At 37.7% G+C, this 17665-nt stretch overlaps 1 protein-coding gene across 1 annotated transcript; it reads right to left on the bottom strand.

Moving 5' to 3' along the window:
• Nucleotides 1-5110: 5110 nt before the first annotated feature.
• On the bottom strand, nt 5111-16598 carry LOC108990379 (polyadenylate-binding protein 2-like). The gene is made up of 9 exons (XM_018964320.2): nt 15954-16598; nt 14966-15084; nt 13614-14270; nt 13442-13519; nt 13284-13373; nt 8384-8521; nt 6046-6222; nt 5757-5960; nt 5111-5626 (listed from the first exon to the last, which is right to left on the bottom strand). Exons 1-9 carry the CDS (start codon nt 16201-16203, stop codon nt 5384-5386), a joined length of 1956 nt encoding a protein of 651 aa, XP_018819865.1. The 5' UTR covers nt 16204-16598; the 3' UTR covers nt 5111-5383.
• Between the last annotated feature and the right edge of the window lie 1067 nt (nt 16599-17665).

Here is a 17665-nt window from a genome sequence, read left to right as displayed (position 1 = left end):
TGCACTGCTAGCTGTTAGTGGGAATTTGTTGGTATAAGGCCTGTGGGAACGACGAAACAATCATCAAAGAATATTATTTGGTAATTGAATACAGTTTCTATCAATTGCATTTCTTTTCCTCTCCATTGTTCTGGAGGCTTCTTACCTTCCAAGTGAGTCAATTCCATTTTCTTCCCTAATTTCTTGGCTAAGTGTTACAATCTGGTATCAGAGATTTCGATCTCATTGTGCTTACAATGGCAGATGGTACAAGAATGAGTCAATTACAAGAGGGATTGATGAATCTGAACAAATCTACAGAGTCTCAATTTAAAATAGTGGAAACCGAAATGTTAGCATTAACCCACGGGATGGCTTTATAAGGCCAACCATCTCTTTAATTTTTACAATAAACTTACACAAAAAAAATTGAGGTTGACATCCTTTCATATGGAGGGTCAAACCCTCATTTGATTCCAAGACCTAGAAGAAATTGGTGGTGTGGACCATTAGGAAGGTTTCACTCAAGTCTTGTTAACTAGGTTTGGACCTAGCTCATATGATGACCCCATGGAGTTGTTAACCCATTTGAAGCAAGTGGGGACTGTGGAGGATTATAAATCCAGTTTTGAGGCCTTGTTGAATAGGCTAGGAGGCTTATCTAAATCTTACAAACTCAGTTGTTTTTTGAGTGGTCTGAGTGATGATATAAGGTTACCTGTGAAAATGTTCAAACTAGAAAAACTACTTACTGCCTATAGCCTAGCAAGGATACAAGAGAAATTATTGGGAGCAATAGGGAGAAGTTCTAAGGGAATATTGCCCATACCTGAAACCACAAATACCAGAAAACCTTATTACAAACCAACCACCGCACCCAAAGGACTTCCCAAAGCCCTAGTTCTAATGCAAAAAATAAATCAAGCCTAAATGAAAGATCGCAGGGATAAATGATTATGTTATTACTGCGATTCAAAATGGAACCCAAACCACAAATGTTCCAACCCAAAATTATTTCTTATTGAGGAGGTAGAAGAGGACTTTGGGGAGGAAAGTGGGGAAGAAGAAACCTTAGCCCAACACTCAACACCCAACCATAAATCTCCTTACATGCCTTGTTAGGTTCCCAAAATCGCAAGACCATGAGATTGAGGGGCAGAGTGGGGGACCAGTAAGTGGTCATACTAGTTGACTCAGGAAATACCCATAATTTCTTAGATCCCTTAGTGGTAAGAAAGGGAAATCTGGAAGTGAAGGGGGAGGACAAGGTGAATGTGAAGGTGGCTAATGGTGAGCTACTCACTAGTGAATGAAGTTGTCTTAAATTAAAGTTTAGAGTAGAGAGAAATAACTTTTCTACAGAAGTTCATGTGCTGGTTTTAGCCGGCTGTGACATAGTGTTAGGGGTAAAATGACTGAGGGAATTGGGGCCAATACTTGGAATTTTTCAGATCTGACCCTGGAGTTCTAGCAGGGTGGAAGTTCCATTAAGTTGAAGGGTTTAAGCCCTACAACCAAAATTGAGTTTGAGGGACTCAATAAAAACCATAAACTGGAAAAAAAGGGTTTATTGCTGCATTTAATGGAGGCTGATAAAATTTTTGAGCGTAACAGGTGCCTGTGCACATAAAGCACCTATTAGATCAATTTGTTGATATTTTTGGGGAACCTCAAGGGCTGCCACCTAACAAGGCACATGATCACTCCATCAACTTAGAACCCAACACACTGCCTGTGTCTGTGAGACCCTACAAGTACCCTTACTTCTAGAAGGATGAGATTGAAAAAATCATCAAAGAACTGCTGTCAACTGGGGTAATTCAGCCCAATCAAAGTCCATTTTCCTCACCCTTGCTATTGGTGAGAAAGGCTGACGGGTCTTGGAGGATGTGTGTGGACTATGGGGCCCTTAATAAGGCCACTATCAAAGACAAATACCCCATACCAGTAGTGGAGGAGCTGCTTGATGAACTCAATGGGGTTAAATTGTTTTCAAAGCTGGACTTACGTTCGGGTTAGCACCAAATAAGGGTAAGGGAGGAAGATATCCCTAAGACGGCCTTTAGAACACATGAGGGCCACTGTGAGTTCCTAGTTATGCCATTTAGGCTAACTAACGTCCCCTTAACCTTCCAAAACTTAATGAATAAAATATTTAAGCCATACTTAAGAAGAATTATTCTGATTTTCTTTGACGACATCCTAGTCTATAGCAAAAATTTGGAGGATCATGGGCAGCATTTAAAACTGACCTTGGAGACTCTAAGGGCACACAGCTTACTAGCTAATCCCTCGAAATGCAGGTTTGCTTGAGCTGAGGTGTCTTAATTGGGGCATTTAATATCTGCTGGTGGGGTGAGAGCAGATTCAGAAAAAATTAGAGCTATGGAGGAATGACCTTTCCCGATCACACTAAAGGCTCTTAGGGACTTCTTGGATCTCACGAGATACTACATGAGGTTTATAAGGGGTTATGGGGGCATTGCAAGGCCTTTAACCAGCATGTTAAAGTAGAACCAGTTCAGTTGGACCCCTGAGACTAGAGAGGCTTTTATCAAATTTAAGGAAGCAGTCACTAATCCCCCTGTCCTAGCCTTACCAGACTTCACATTCCCTTTCATCATAGAGTGTGATGCCTCAGGGAAAGCCATTAGGGCTATACTAATGCAAAAAATTAGGCTCATTGCCTATTTTAGACAGGCCTTAAAGGGAAGGGTGCTGGCCTGGTCTACTTATGAGAAGGAATTGTTCGCTTTAGTGGCTGCCATCCAAAAATGGAGACCTTACTTGATTGGGCAGATTTTTACAGTAAGAACAGACCATCAAAGTCTTAAATTCCTATTGGAATAGAAGGTTGGCACTCCCATGCAAAAAAAAAATGGGTGTCTAAACTATTGGGATATGACTTGAGGGTTGAGTATAAGAAGGGTACTGAGAATAAAGTGGCTAATGCCCTTTCTTGAAGGGATGAAGGTGGGAAGGAGGAGGTGGAAGTAAGCATTTCTGCTTTGTCATCACCTACCACTAACTGGTGGGAAGAATTAAAAAAGGGGGAAAGGGGGGGTTCCACGCAAGACCCCTATACCTCCAAGCTGATCACTCAATGGGAAAAAGACCAGCTTCCTCAGAAATTCACAGTGAAATATGGGTTGATTTACTACAAACAAAGGCTATGTGTGCCCAATCATGGTGATTCTAGACTCAAGGTGTTACAGACCCTCCATAATGGGCCTTTAGGGGGCCACTCAGGGTATGACAAGACCTTACATTGTGTAAAAAGAGAATTTCATTGGCCTGGCATGAGGTCAGATTTAAAGAAATTTATAAGAGAATGTGAAGTATGTCAGGAGATGAAATCTGACTAGTCTAAGCCTGGGGAACTACCTATGGTGCTTTGTGGGCGATCAGCCTAAGTCCTGGGCTCACTGGGTTTCCTTAGCCGAGTGGTGGTACAACACTAACTACCACTCATCGACCCGAACCATCCCATTTAAGGCCATATACGGATACGAGCATCCAAAGTTACTACCCTATGTTTCAGGGACCACTAAAGTCGAAGTTGTGGAAGAGAACCTCAAAATCATAGACCACATAATGCAATTGTTGAAACATAATCTACACAAAGCCCAACAATGCATGAAGAGATGAAAATTTGAAGAGAAAGGATGAAACTTTTGAAGTTAGAGAGTGGGTTTACCTCAAGTTACAGCCATATAGGCAGATGACAGTGGCTCGAAGACAAAGCTTGAAACTTTCACCCCGTTATTACGGGCCTTTTCAGGTGACACAACAGATCGGGAAGGTGGTTTATCGGCTTGAACTGCCACCTACGACATCCATCCACCCGGTATTTCACGTATCGCAGCTGAAGAGGAAGCTAGGGCATAGGACTTCAACACTTCCAACTCTACCTCCAGTCAACACCAAAGGGGTGATTAAACCCGAACTCGAGGAGATTGTGTCCCATAGGATGAGGAAATGCAAGAATCAAGCCCACGACACAACAGATCAGGAAGGTGGCTTATCGGCTTGAACTGCCACCTACGACGTCCATCCACCCTGTATTTCACGTATCGCAGCTGAAGAGGAAGCTAGGGCACGAGACTTCAACACTTCCAACTCTGCCTCCAGTCAACACCGAAGGGGTGATTAAACCCGAACCCGAGGAGATTGTGGCCCATAGGATGCGGAAATGCAAGAATCAAGCCCTCATGGAGCTCCTAGTTTGTTGGCAAGGGCAGCGTAGGGAAGATGCGACATGGGAGCCATATTCGAATTTGAGAGAAACCTAGACACACCTTGTGGGCAAGGTTTTCTGAAGAGGAGGGATATTTGTCGCACATGCATGCTAGGGCTAAGAGAGGATCTGGGCTGGACGTGGGCTAGGGACACGGAAGACGTGGATTGGGCTCAACAAACTGATATGCGACTATGGGTTGGGCCCAATTTATTGCTTTGACACTTTAAGCCTTATATGGCTCGTTTACTATTTTAATTCACCGTATTTCTCTATGCTTATTTTACCCTTAGTTTGTTATGAATCCTGCCATGTGATTGGAGGATGCACTACTAGCTGTTAGTGGGAATCTGTTGGTATAAGGCCTGCGGGAACAACGGCCTGTGGGAACAACGGAACAATCATCAAAGAATATTATTTGGTTATTAAATACAGTTTCTATCAATTGCCTTTCTTTTCCTCTCCATTGTTCTGGAGGCTTCACCCTCTAAGTGAGTAAATTCCATTTTCTTTCCAAATTTCTTAGTTGAGTGTTACAAATACTCGAAGAATTTGAAATTTTTGAGTCTCGATTTAAAAAAGTGAAAATAAATGGGTGTCTTGATAAATTCCCAAAATCGAAAAAACCATGCAGTTTGTGCCAAACGACTTGCATCGTAATGATTGGTGATGAGGACAAACGCAAGCAAATTTTCTCTGCGTTTCTTTTGTCCTTTTGAGTGCTAGGAAATTTTGAGGGATGTTGAGATGTACGTGGGGACAAGTTAAAAAAAGTGCATGCAATGAAAGACAGGTTCCCAAGTCAGGTCACCTTGAAGAGGAAAAGAAGATTACATGAGACGAGAAGTAGTGATTTTTTCCCTCAATTACCACATCATTGAAGACGATAGAACGTAGCTAAAAACAGGGTTCAAGGAGACAGGAAAGGAAGGAGTTATAAGAAAATAACAATAGCCAAAAGTCGAGATCCTTTCCAGTTTTAGTTCACCAAAACACAGCTGGTGTAGCAAGACTACGAATCCTACACAATAGAGAAATAAAAAAGCATAGCTAAAATCCAACTTTAAACCTTGTCATCATCAACAAAGCCAGGGAACAAAGACATAAATTCAATCCAAATGGTTCAAACCACACAACATCAAATGCACCCCTTTCGATCGATCCCGCTCAATTGACAAGATTGTCATTCAGAGACAATCCAGCTAACTGATCAGCAGAGCTGTTAGCCTGCTGCTGTGCAACATTCCTCAGGACCTCCATGGCCTCTCCAACTTTTGCCTTCAAAGCATCTGGTGACTCGAGCAGATGCAGAACCTCAGTCTGGTCCATTTCCAGAAGCATACCAGTAACCTTGGCTGCTGACTCGTGCTCTAGCTGATCCACTAGAGGGTATAAGGCTTCACCCAGCATCTGACAACCCATGAGAATGAGAGAAAGAGGAATTAATATTCGGATCCTAGAAGTTCAGTATAAGGAATAATATCTATGCCAGCAGATGAACATAAAACTACAACCAAAAAGAAATAAGGGCTGGACGCACCGTTCTCTGTTGCTCGGGGGTAGCATTTGCAAGAGCAGTAGCCAGAGCCTGAATGGGCATAGGTTGTCCAAGCACAGCATCCCTCATTGGCCCACCACCAATGTCATAAGGAACTGACAGCATGCCTCCAGCCATACCTGGCATTGGAGCATCTGGCATGTTGCGACCAGGTGGGTAACGATAGAAACGTCCCCGAGGAAGCATCTTGGCAATGAAACAGAATTATTCAATACGGCACAATCAGCAACTTAAAACACAAATGAAATGCAAAATAAATTTTTCAATTGACCTGCTGCTGCATCATTGGTACAGGTTGTTGTGTTTGCTGCACAGGACCAGCTCCACGCCGGCCTCCTGGGCGCTGGCCTTGCTGACCCTGTTGGACCAGTGGAACATAAAAATTTGGCATTGGAGTTCCTCCAGGCCTCATTCCAGGAACTAGTTGCTGCTGGTAACCGAACCCAGCCTACAAAATATTTTTGCCAAGAGAATCATTACCACAACTCAGAATAGCTGATGCAAGACAATCAATAGATGGAATACCAATATGGAAATCATTTTTTTTTATCGGTTATACCAAAATGGAAATCATTAAAACCGATAGAAGCACTTTTTTTATAGGTACCGCAATGGATAGAACCATTCAAAAAATAGGTAAGACTTTTGGGGAAAAAATATAATGCTCCTGATCTAAAAGGTCAAATGAAGCACATTTACGACAAACCCCAATACACAAGATTTCTAACCACTTTAGTCTTCAAAATACGCACTCCTAAACAAAGATCCTTTTTTATTCCTTTTCTTGGGCATCATGCTCAATTATATACAAATCACATTTACTCCAAAGGCATTTCAAGAATCTGGCCACTTCTAACTGCAATCACTTGTGAGTGAAGTGCAATTACAGCTACATGCAGGTCACTTTGTAAACAAGCCCAGCAGAGTCCAATCAAATATTATGCTACTTGATATAAATTAAATAAGTTTGAAAATACAAAGAGATCAAAATCAAAATGGGATTAATTTCAGTTATATTTCAAAGTTAATCCAAGTTCAGATTAAAATTCAAACTTTAACCACAATCACACAATGTCATGGCATGCTTTTGAAAATTTTAGAATTAAAGAGATCAAAATTAAACTGAGCTTGATTCATTATGCACCAAGTGAGCCAAATAAAATCGACAAGGGTACAAATTAAGATTATTACTTATGACACTAACAACCCTACCAGACAATGTGACAACATGCTTTGAAGAATATTAATCGGTTCAAAACTGCTAACAATCTCAAACAGGTGTCAACTGACAATGAGTTACTACCCTTGGCCGCCTGTAAATTTCCAGATAACTCTTCTACAAAACTCATAAAAACAAGTTCTGCTTACGTAAATCTCCAACAAATAACTAGGCATTGAGAATATTTCTTAAGAAAGTAAAAACAGATCTAGATAATTAAAATTTACCTATTAAGGTGTCCCTAGATTCGTTCAAAACAAAGCACCATAATCAATTCCAAAAAAAAGTTATACTTTCACAACTACCATCATCTTTTGCACCCTAAATTACCAAATATGGAAATATACACTCTAAACTACCAAATTTTGGCAATTTGCACCCTCTGACATTTGAGATTGTGCTTAATGTCCTTTTATGACTTGGATGGTCATTAACCTAGTACGAATTGCAAAAATTTGATAGCTTAGAGCATTAGCATTGGCTTCATCATTTTCATCTTCAAAATTTGATGAAAAGTACATGTTTTTCATAAACCCAAAACCTCTCTATCCATAACCCTACATTGGATTAGCTATTGGATTCATCAAAATAATAATATAATATTATTTTGTTAATAATAATATTTTTAATTTATTTTTTTCATATTTTACAATTACACTAACTATATGTTAATTGATAATTTAATTTGATACTTACATTATTATTTCCCAACTTAAATATATTATGGCTCAAAATTAGGAAACGATGTACTGTAGCTAAAAGCTTGACATTTGAGTATATGGTGAATCCAATGCCAGGATTTTAAAGCTAAAATCATCAAATTTTGAGCATTGGACTCATTTGCTAGCACTCTTAGGGTGCAAGTTGCCTGCTTTAATAGTTTAGGATAAAAACTGGGAAAAAAATAATAATAAAATAGTGGTATTTCATGAGTACAAAATGTAATTTTCCAAAAGATAGAAAAGATTAGGGCAACGAATATAAAAAAGATTATATGAAACAAAATCTAATCTCCGAGCATTCATATACCACATCACATAATACTCCTAGTCTCAAAATAAAAACATTGATCCCAACTACTACAAAATTAAAAATACTAGACAGATGCTTCAAGCTTATCATGAAAAATTTAAATTGTCTTAAATAAAGAGGCCCACAAGTTGACATGATTTCAGAAGTCTTGAAATGCACCGTTTTAGAATCTAAGATTCCTTAAATTTTGAAGGGCGTGTGATATCAAACAATAGTAAACCCTAAATCCGTTATATTAACCAAATTGTTCTATCATATGACAATAATCTAACAATTATGAAAGGATGTAGATGGTCAAATTCAAGTATAAAATCTAGATGAACTACTATATATGTAACATATTATCAAGTGCAATTACCTGTGGAGGAATCATAGCCGAAGGTGCTTGCCCATATAAAAATTGTTGACCAAGACCGGGTGCACCAGGAGGGTAAATCGGCATACGTGGAGCAACAGAAGGTGCCATAGCAACTGGCCTCATCTGTGAAAACTGTGCCTGCATAAATGAAATAAAACATTCAATTACTCGAAAAGATGAGAGAGAGAGAGAGAGGAGCATAGAAATACATTGTGAACCGCAACCAAATTTATTATTGCCGTCCATTTGTCAGAAGGTAGGTATTACAGGAAATACTTATCAGTATTATGGTCTATGGCCTTTCTTCTGTAAGGCATATCATGGATAAATCAAAATACTGATTCAGCAATTGGGCTATTAGAGAAGAATCATAGGAAGAGTACAACAGGTGTGGCCTTGCCCACAGTACCAGTATGCAATATGTGGGGGGTCTAAATCAGCATGACATCAGAGCTTTTGGGAATGTTACAATTCCAATCTTCGAGTTTTGGCAGTTTTTTCCTAGATTTCATCTCTTCACCCTCTGTTCACTCGAATTTTATCTTCTGGTGTTTTGATAATGTTACACATTTCAGGCAATTGACTCTGATTTTCTACATTGATGGTCTTTTTATGCTCCCTATGCACCAAGGCTCTAGCCTCTAGCCTTCGTGCCTTTTCTTTCTTTGTTGGGAAATAAGTTTTAACATATATATATATATAAGAGGCCCTCCAGACTGGACGTGGTGCAAAAATAGGATTTACACCCCCCAATGGAATGGTAACACGTATACAGTATAGCATAGCATACACACCCTCTCTCTCTCTCTCTCTCTCAAGCCGCTGAGATAATTCTCCCTCAAGCCTGTCGACAGATCTGAGATGGGGAAAAACCTTTCAATATTTTTTGGATTTTCAGGTGGAATTTTAGGGGGAACCCAGCAATCTTTGTAGATGGATTGCTAGTAGATGATGTGGGATGTTCATGACTAGTTCTTGAATCCAACATCTGGTGCGCTGTTTTCATGTTTAGGATAAGGAGTGGGTTGGACAGCAGGCTGTGGTTGGAGGAAAAGAATTGGGAACAGAAGGAACAAGAGAAAGCTGGGATTTTCTTGCTGATATGTGCTTGTAAAAGCCCTGACTGTTTCTTAGTCAGAAACTTTTTCTTTTAGTTCTGCTCAGTGAACGAGAAAATAATAGAAACAGTACACAGAAAAAAAAACCTAATTTCTTAGTAATTGCAATGATTTTAACATCTGGAAGGTAGATGATTAATCTTTTAGGCCCCATTTGAATAGTGAAATGAGATGAGATGGTTTTAGATGAAAGTTGAATAAAATATTATTAGAATATTATTTTTGTTTTGGGATTTGAAAAAGTTGAATTGTTTTTTTTTATAAATAATAATATTATATATATATAATCAATAGGAGTAACTAAGTACACTGGACGTATACAAGAAAAACACCTAGCCCATACAAGAAAGCCCCTAATGACCCAAAATCCCATGAAAACCTACCCAAAATACACCAAGCCCGAATTGGAAAACTATCGATACACCTCCCCGACCCCATCCCCTACATCCCACAACGGGAACGTCTTCACAAAGCCCTCCTTCTAGCCTTCTCTCGACTTGAGCTAGCTCCCTTAGTATCGTAGTGGATTGCCCAAGAAAGATTCTTTAACTCCCTACTTTTCTTAAACTTATATTTGGTTTCAAGCGTGTGGCTCGCCTCAATTGCAGTGAGTAGTGCTTTATTATATTTTATGTGGGAATTTAGAAAAATTGTAATGATGAGATAAGATGAGACCGTTTCTATATCCAAACAGTGGCCTTAGTTATGTGAAAATTTTCCTTTCGTTGGAATGGGAAGAATTGTGATGTTATGTTTAATTGTTCTCAATTGTATAGACTGAGATCGACTTGGTGAGAGAAACGGACTCACAGGCAAGGGCTTGAGAGAAAGGGAAGAGAGAGAAATGGACTCACAAAGAAAAAAGAGATTTTGTAATTTGTAAGTAGATCTACGGTAAGAATAATAGATTAATGATGTGTCACCCTCTCATTAGAAAGTGTAAAATGCACAAAAACACCCAGTCTGGTTTGAAGATATTCTCTCTCTCTCTCTCTATATATATATATAGAGAGAGAAAGAGATAATACTCTAAAGACAACATTTTTACTTCTTTATCTTGCTATTCACTAATAAATTAAGAAAAAGGTTATGAACAACAATTAGCTTCTTTCCCAGTATAAAAGTTTTATATTATTTCTCTCAACTACAGAACACAGAATTGAGTGAAACCAGACTGGCTAACGTAATGCAATAGAAAGTAAAAGCCACATGGCATATACTCCAAAAGGACTAATTAATGATACAATTGGAACCCCATTGAAGACTTATAAAGAGCGATAATTTCTCCTTCCCAAGCAATGTAAAATCTCATACACCACCTACCCTCACTTATCATATGGGGTATCACAATCTCCCCCTCCCCCTAAATTCCCGACATCCTCATCGAGCCTGTCCATCGTAGGTGGCAGGCTCAAGTCCTACATTCTAATTGGAGTAGGCTCTGATACCATTTGTAACGCCCTAATGGAATGCCAAAACTACATGGCCTATACTTTAAAAGAACTAGATCAATGATAAAATTGGAACCTCATTGGAATCTTATAAAGAGTAAGAACTTCTCATTCCAAAGCAATGTGGGATCTCATATACCACCTACCCTTATCCTTATCATATGGGATATCAAAATCTACTCCCTTAAATTTTCGACGTCCTCGTCGGGTCAATCCATCGTAGGTGGCACAGTTTAAGTTCCACATTTCTTGTTAGGATATGCTCTGATACCATTTGTAACACTCCAATAGAAGACCCAAACCATATGACTTATACTCCAAAATGACTAGTCAATGATACAATTGGAGCCTCATTGAAACATTATAAAGAGCAAAAATTTCTCCTTTCCAAACAATGTGGAATCCCATACACCACCTATCCTCACTTATCATATAGGGTATCACAGCTAAACTACAACTTAAAAGGCCCCAAAGAAGAGACTAATGCCATTAGTAGTCGATAAGTAGCTCCTAACCAGTATGGGATGAACAATTAAAGAACTTTAAATATGCGCACGCACAACTTTGAACCATTGTGTTTTTTTTTTTTTTTTTTTTTGGGAGATTGGCACCAAGTGTCTGAGAACAGTGTCCCAAGTAATCTTGGGAGTGCACAAGCCTGAGGCAAGAAATTTCTCACAAGTGCACCTCGAGTAATTCAAGGGAGACTTGGGGAAAGCATACCCTCAAGCCCAAGGCCTTTACCACTTAAACCATTGTTTTAATTACATCTGTTAGACTACTTCTCAATGTCTCAAAAAGGGAACTACAAAACCAAATTTCATCAACACCTTTCTAGACCAATAAAGAATATGGGACATCAGATTGTGTCGGACACAAAAAAACTAAATAAAAGAGAGAATATTCATCATAAGGAAGATCTGAAGAAGACTACCAAGTACAAAATTAATACATCTCATATTCACAAAATAAACCTTAAAAAATCAAGAGTTAATCAAGAGTTTTTTCATACTACTTCATTTTAGTATAAGAACAATCTTACCAACAGAAAATTATTAGATACTCCTGGAGTATGAATGATGTGGTAGTCCTTTCCTATCCCAATATGTCATGCCATTAAAATCAAAATTAGTAAAAAGTTAGTACCTGGGTTTCCTTGTTTTTGCAATTCAAGGTCTTAGTTTTCAACTTTTACAAAATTAATACCTAAACTTCAAGAAACTAGCAATTCAGTGCCTCCGTTAATTTTACTGTTAGAAAATTAACGGCGTGGCACCCATACGCCATGTGTAATTCGTTGATTAACTAATGTGGATATTGATGCCACATGTCAGCCAATTAGAGACGGACACGTGGCCTTCTGTCAATTTTCTAACAAAGGTACCTTTTTTTTTTTTTTGTCTGGGAACCTCTCCAAGGTAGGGCCTTTCAGACCCACCCCTGCAGAGTAAACTCCGGTCCCGTGCACAGCACCCTCGGAAGTTTTCTTACACGGAATTGGTTAAATCGCTGGCGTTTCACCAAGGGGTATAGTCCCAAAAAATTGTTTGCACCCATGAGGTGTTGAACCTTGGACCTTGAAAGGAATGATACCCCAAGACCAAGGCCTTCGACACTTGGGCCAACCCCTTGGGGTTATGAAAACTGAGGCATCGAATTGCAAAAACGTGAAAATTGAAAACTGAATTTTCTAGCAGAGGTACCTATTTGAGAGTTTCTTGAATTTTAGGTATCAGTTTTGCAAAAATTGAAAACTAAGGCATCGAATTGCAAAAATGTGAAAACTCATGTACTGATTTTGCAATTAGCTCTTAAAATTGCTTATGTAAACACTAATTTTTAATGAAATTGAATACTATGATAGGATGGGAGTACTATGTGTCTGTACTTCTGAACTATCTAATAATTACTCCACACCGACCACCACACACAATTAGCAGCACATCAGGTATAGATCATTTGATATTAAATGAAAAACTGATCAGATCAACTTTCAATTCACACTGATGAAACCTACTTATAAATATATATATATATATATATATATATATATATTGATGAGACCAAAATAGTCCAAAACTTTCAATCTAAAAATAAATTCTACAAGCCCTTATTATTATGGGACTTGTTTTATCAATAAATTATGATGGGACTTCTAAAACACTACAACAGAAACAACACTTCAATTGTAATGATTGGAGAAATTGATAATCCTGAAACTTCAGTTGATTGAGGAATTTGATACTTACATTAAAAAAAAAAAAAAAAAAAGATGCAGCAGCAAGATGGTCTATCCAAGTTACATTCAAATATGCTCCTTGTTAATCATACCTGTAACCTTGCCCTCCTGTCTTCTTTCCGCTGTGCAAGTGCAACATAGAGAGGTTTGCTGACAACCATTTTACCATTCATTGCATCAAGCTGTAAATAAGCAATAACACATCAGTTTCAGATTTTATTTACAACACCACCATGAAGTCTAGACTTACAGCACGAGAAGCTTCTTCAGAAGTTGAGAAAGCAACAAATCCAGAGCCTCTACTGATTCCACTGGGATCGCGCATGACCTGTAAAGTGAGGGCAAAAACTTACTGCCAAGATAATAGGAGACAGAGAATTAGGATTTCAGGTTGACAGCATACAAATAAGCTATTTACGAACCTTGCACGAAGTGATTGTACCAAACTCCGAGAACATTTCCTTCAGCTTTTCATCATTAATACTATCATCTAAATTCTTAATATACAAATTCATTCCTTGATACTTGTCAACAGCTTCCTTCATACTCTGCTCAAATCTTCCTCTCAGTTCAAGCTCTCTTTCAGATTTTTTCTGGGCTTTCCCAACATACCACTCCTTGTCATCAACCACCTTCCCATTTAGTGCCTCAACAGCTTTAGCAGCATCATCTGCATTTTCATAGTTGACAAAACCAAAACACTTTGATTTTCCATCTGCATCCCTCATCACTACAGCACTAGTAATTGGTCCATATTCACCAAAACTTTTCTTCAAGTCTTCATCTGTTGTGGCTTCCGATAGATTTTTCACATAAACATTATTAAATTTTGTTTTATTTAAAGAACTTTCTCTTTCCTGCCTATGAAGAAAGTGTCCCACAAACACTTGTTTGTCATTGAGCAGCATTCCATTTAACTTGTCTATTGCATTCTGTGCAGACTCTTCGTTGTCAAATTGAACAAAACCATAGCCTTTGGACTGGCCATTGGCATCGGTAGCTATCTTGCATGAGAGAATATTTCCAAAAGAAGAAAATGTATCCTTTAATGCTTTGGGGTCAATTGCCTTGTCCAGATTCTGCACGCACCATATAACATGAAAAAAATAAAAATAAAAATAAAAACAGAAGCCAATAATTCAATCAAAGCATTATTAGCAAAACAACATAACAAATCACAAAATGGAAGAATCAGCCAACGCTATAAATTTTTTTAATGGCATCAGGTGTCTGAGAACAGCGTCTCGACTAATCCCGAGGGTGCACAAGCCTCAGCAAGGAGTTTCCGCAAGTGCACCTCAAGTATTTCAAGGGGAAAGTCCCTCAAGCCAATGGCTCTTAAGAATTGTTTGCACCCAAGAGGATTCGCTATAAAATTTTATACAGGTGGATGTTTAGTTCATGAATATTACTAGAATACATCCCTCAACTCCTAGAGTAAGACACAGAGGATAGAACAAATACGTAATGATCAATCCCTTTGCCTACACTATGTGTCTGATGGGAAGAGAAAGCGCGAGGGGGACCAAACCAGAAAAGAAGAAATATGCCAACCCAATTGAAGTGCAGGTCACCTAAAACCTGGCCCAACCTAAATACTATTTTCTGGAATGCACACAAGATATCCAACTTTGTACCAAAAAAATATCCCAACCAGCCAAACCACCACCAATACATTCTACAAAGTATGCATACAGTACTCATAGAGTACCAGAAACAGAAGGAGAAACATGGTTGAGGGGAGGGCACAAATGGGTCACCCAAATATGAATACCTTAATGAATATATTTGCAGTTCCACTCTTGCGAACGCTAGGGTCCCGTTGAGAATACATGACTCTGATGGGCTTGTTGTTCACTGGAGTGAAGTTCAGTACATTCAATGCCCTTGCCGCTACAGGTAAGAAGCAACTAATGAAAATACAGTCGAATGTTGGTGTACCAGATAAAGCCGTTACATGTTAATTTCACACCAAAATAACAAAGAATTACTGCTAGAAAATATTCAATATAACCATGAAGTAATCCTTTCTACACATTGCTAGAAAAAAGTATCACATGAAACATGATATACACAAACACTCGAACACTGAAAACAAAACATATGTAATTATTATGATTGATTGCAACATGTAAAGCTACAAGTAATTACATCCTTATGACAAAAGTTGAAGTATGCACTATTATTTATACGATGTTATTCCAACAAAAAAAAAAAAAAAAAGAAATCAAGTAAAATCGTTTAAGGTTGCGTTTGGATGTTGAAGTGAGTTAAATTGAGTTGAGTTGAGATGATAAAATATTATTTTTTAATATTATTATTATTTTAAAATTTGAAAAAATTGAATTATTTATTATATTTTATGTTGAGATTTGAAAAAGTTGTAATGATGAGTTGAGATGAGTTGAGAGATGTTTAAAAACCAAACGAAGCTTAAATCTTTTGTGGGCCTGATATAAAAATGCCCAATTTGATAGAATACAAAATCACATAGCCCCCTACCAAATCCGACTGATAGACTCTGCAAGGAAAAGACATGTACAGGAAACAAATTTGTTCACATTAAAACCTCGGTGAAAAATGCAAATCCTTGAATAGTACGCAGCCATTTGCAATCATTTGGGAAAGTCATGTTCTAACAAGTTATCCAGTTCAGAAAATCACAGCACAACAATCGACCAGGATGCAACAAAAAAAATCAATAAATAAGCCAAAGACAAAAATATATATAAATACACAATGAGCAAGATGCAGAGACTGACCATCCTGAGGGTTGCTATAGTTGACGTAACCGTAACCGAGAGATCTCCGGGTGCTCATGTCCCTGCAGACCCTCACCGACACGACCTGGCCGACCTGGTTGAACAGATCGTAGAGCTGCGAGTCCGTGACGTTAAAGTCAAGATCACCAACGTACAGCGACGTCGGCACGAACTGGTTCCCACCGGCGCCAGGAACGACACCGTTCGGACCTGACATGGGAGTCTGATGTTGAACCTGAATCTGCGCCATTTTTCACCGACAAAAGAAAAGTAAACACGAACTCTTTGTAGATCCTCCTTTTTTTCGAATTTTTCTTTCCCTCTCCTCTGCTTAATCGAGATTAGCCCTATAGAGATAGAAAAGCAGGCAGTCAGAACTCAGATTCTAGACTGAAATTTCAAGAAACCTAAGGACCCAGGAAGGAGATTTGAAAGTAAAATTTGGGGGATTTTTTTTTTATTTTGGGGTTTTTCGATAGAGGATAGGGGAGGAGAGTTGGGGATAAATCGACCGGATATACAATCCGGAGACTCGCCGGAAGCCGACGGAGAGAGAGAATTGGGTAATTTTTTTTAATTTTTTTTTTTTTTGGTGGGAGTGTGGGGGAGGGCAGAACGAACCGCACTGCACTGCACCGCACGTGTTCGGAGAAAACCGTGTTACATTATATATACGAGGTCGGTGGGTGGGTCTGGGAAACCCTAGTTTGAGGTGGCAGATGGAATCTGGACCGTCGGATGTACATTGAAAGCCGAAAAGCCAAAATGGTCAGATGACGAGGAGATGTGCGTGAGCAGTAGTATATACGTAACGTTTTGGCACATGTTTGTGTTTTTTTAAGGGTATATGTATTATATTTTATTTTTATTTTTATTTAGAAAAAATATATTTATAATTTTACATTGTACAATCTCTACATAATTATTTTAAAAAAATAAATAAAATATGAGATCAATATCAAAAAAATTAATTTTTTAATAGTGGATCACACTCTTTTTCAAAACAATTACGCGAAGTTTATGTATTTTGCGATTGTATATAAAATTATTTATTTATTTATAAGATTCATTCTATTAATTTTTTAAAAAAAATTTCAAATTTAAATTTCAAATTTTATAATTTTTAGTTTATTAGGAATTGATATGTAAATAAATAAATTTTTTATAATAAGCTTTTTATAAATTTTTTTTCAATACATTTAATATTTTACTTTTTCTTTATTCCTTTTGCTTTTCTAAAGAGCACGAAATATGTTACTGTTACAGCACTAAGGAGATTTCCTTTCGGAGAAGGAAGGAAAAAAAAAAAGATTTCAATTTTATTAATTTTGTTTTGAGAAATGATTTTTTTATCTTATTTTTCATCATTTTAAATGGTGGTGATATTTGATATAACACGCTTTTAATGGATTATACATTTAAGTAGCAATATATAAAATTACTTAAAATATATCACATTAATAAATAGAATTAGGAAAATAATAGTATGATTATTAAATATGTCCACTAAACATACTCACTCATATTTTTTTATTTTTTTAATAGTTAAGGAAGTGATTATTAGTGAATTTTTATTTTTTTTAATAGTTAAGGATGTTTAAAAAATGCTTAAAGAAAAATTAAAAAAAATAAAAAAACTCAATTATACTAGTATGCACATTTGATAGGCACATTTACTTTGTCCATATAATTATGAATAATAAAATTTAAAA

Source organism: Juglans regia, chromosome 15 (assembly GCF_001411555.2).
Source record: "Juglans regia cultivar Chandler chromosome 15, Walnut 2.0, whole genome shotgun sequence".
In the NCBI taxonomy this organism is placed as follows: Eukaryota; Viridiplantae; Streptophyta; class Magnoliopsida; order Fagales; family Juglandaceae; genus Juglans; species Juglans regia.
The sequence above is the reverse complement of the archived record's forward strand: the minus strand, read 5'-3'. Positions and strand labels throughout refer to the sequence as shown.

What these genes read in the sequence shown, in the direction of transcription:
- LOC108990379 (XM_018964320.2), bottom strand. Translation starts at nt 16,203, where the DNA reads ATGGCGCAGATTCAGGTTCAACATCAGACTCCCATGTCAGGTCCGAAC. An exon ending in GTACAATCACTTCGTGCAAG is followed by an intron (nt 13,520 to 13,613) that starts GTTCGTAAATAG and finishes CTCACTTTACAG; the next exon opens with GTCATGCGCGATCCCAGTGG. An exon ending in TACCAATGATGCAGCAGCAG is followed by an intron (nt 5,961 to 6,045) that starts GTCAATTGAAAA and finishes TTCATTGCCAAG; the next exon opens with ATGCTTCCTCGGGGACGTTT.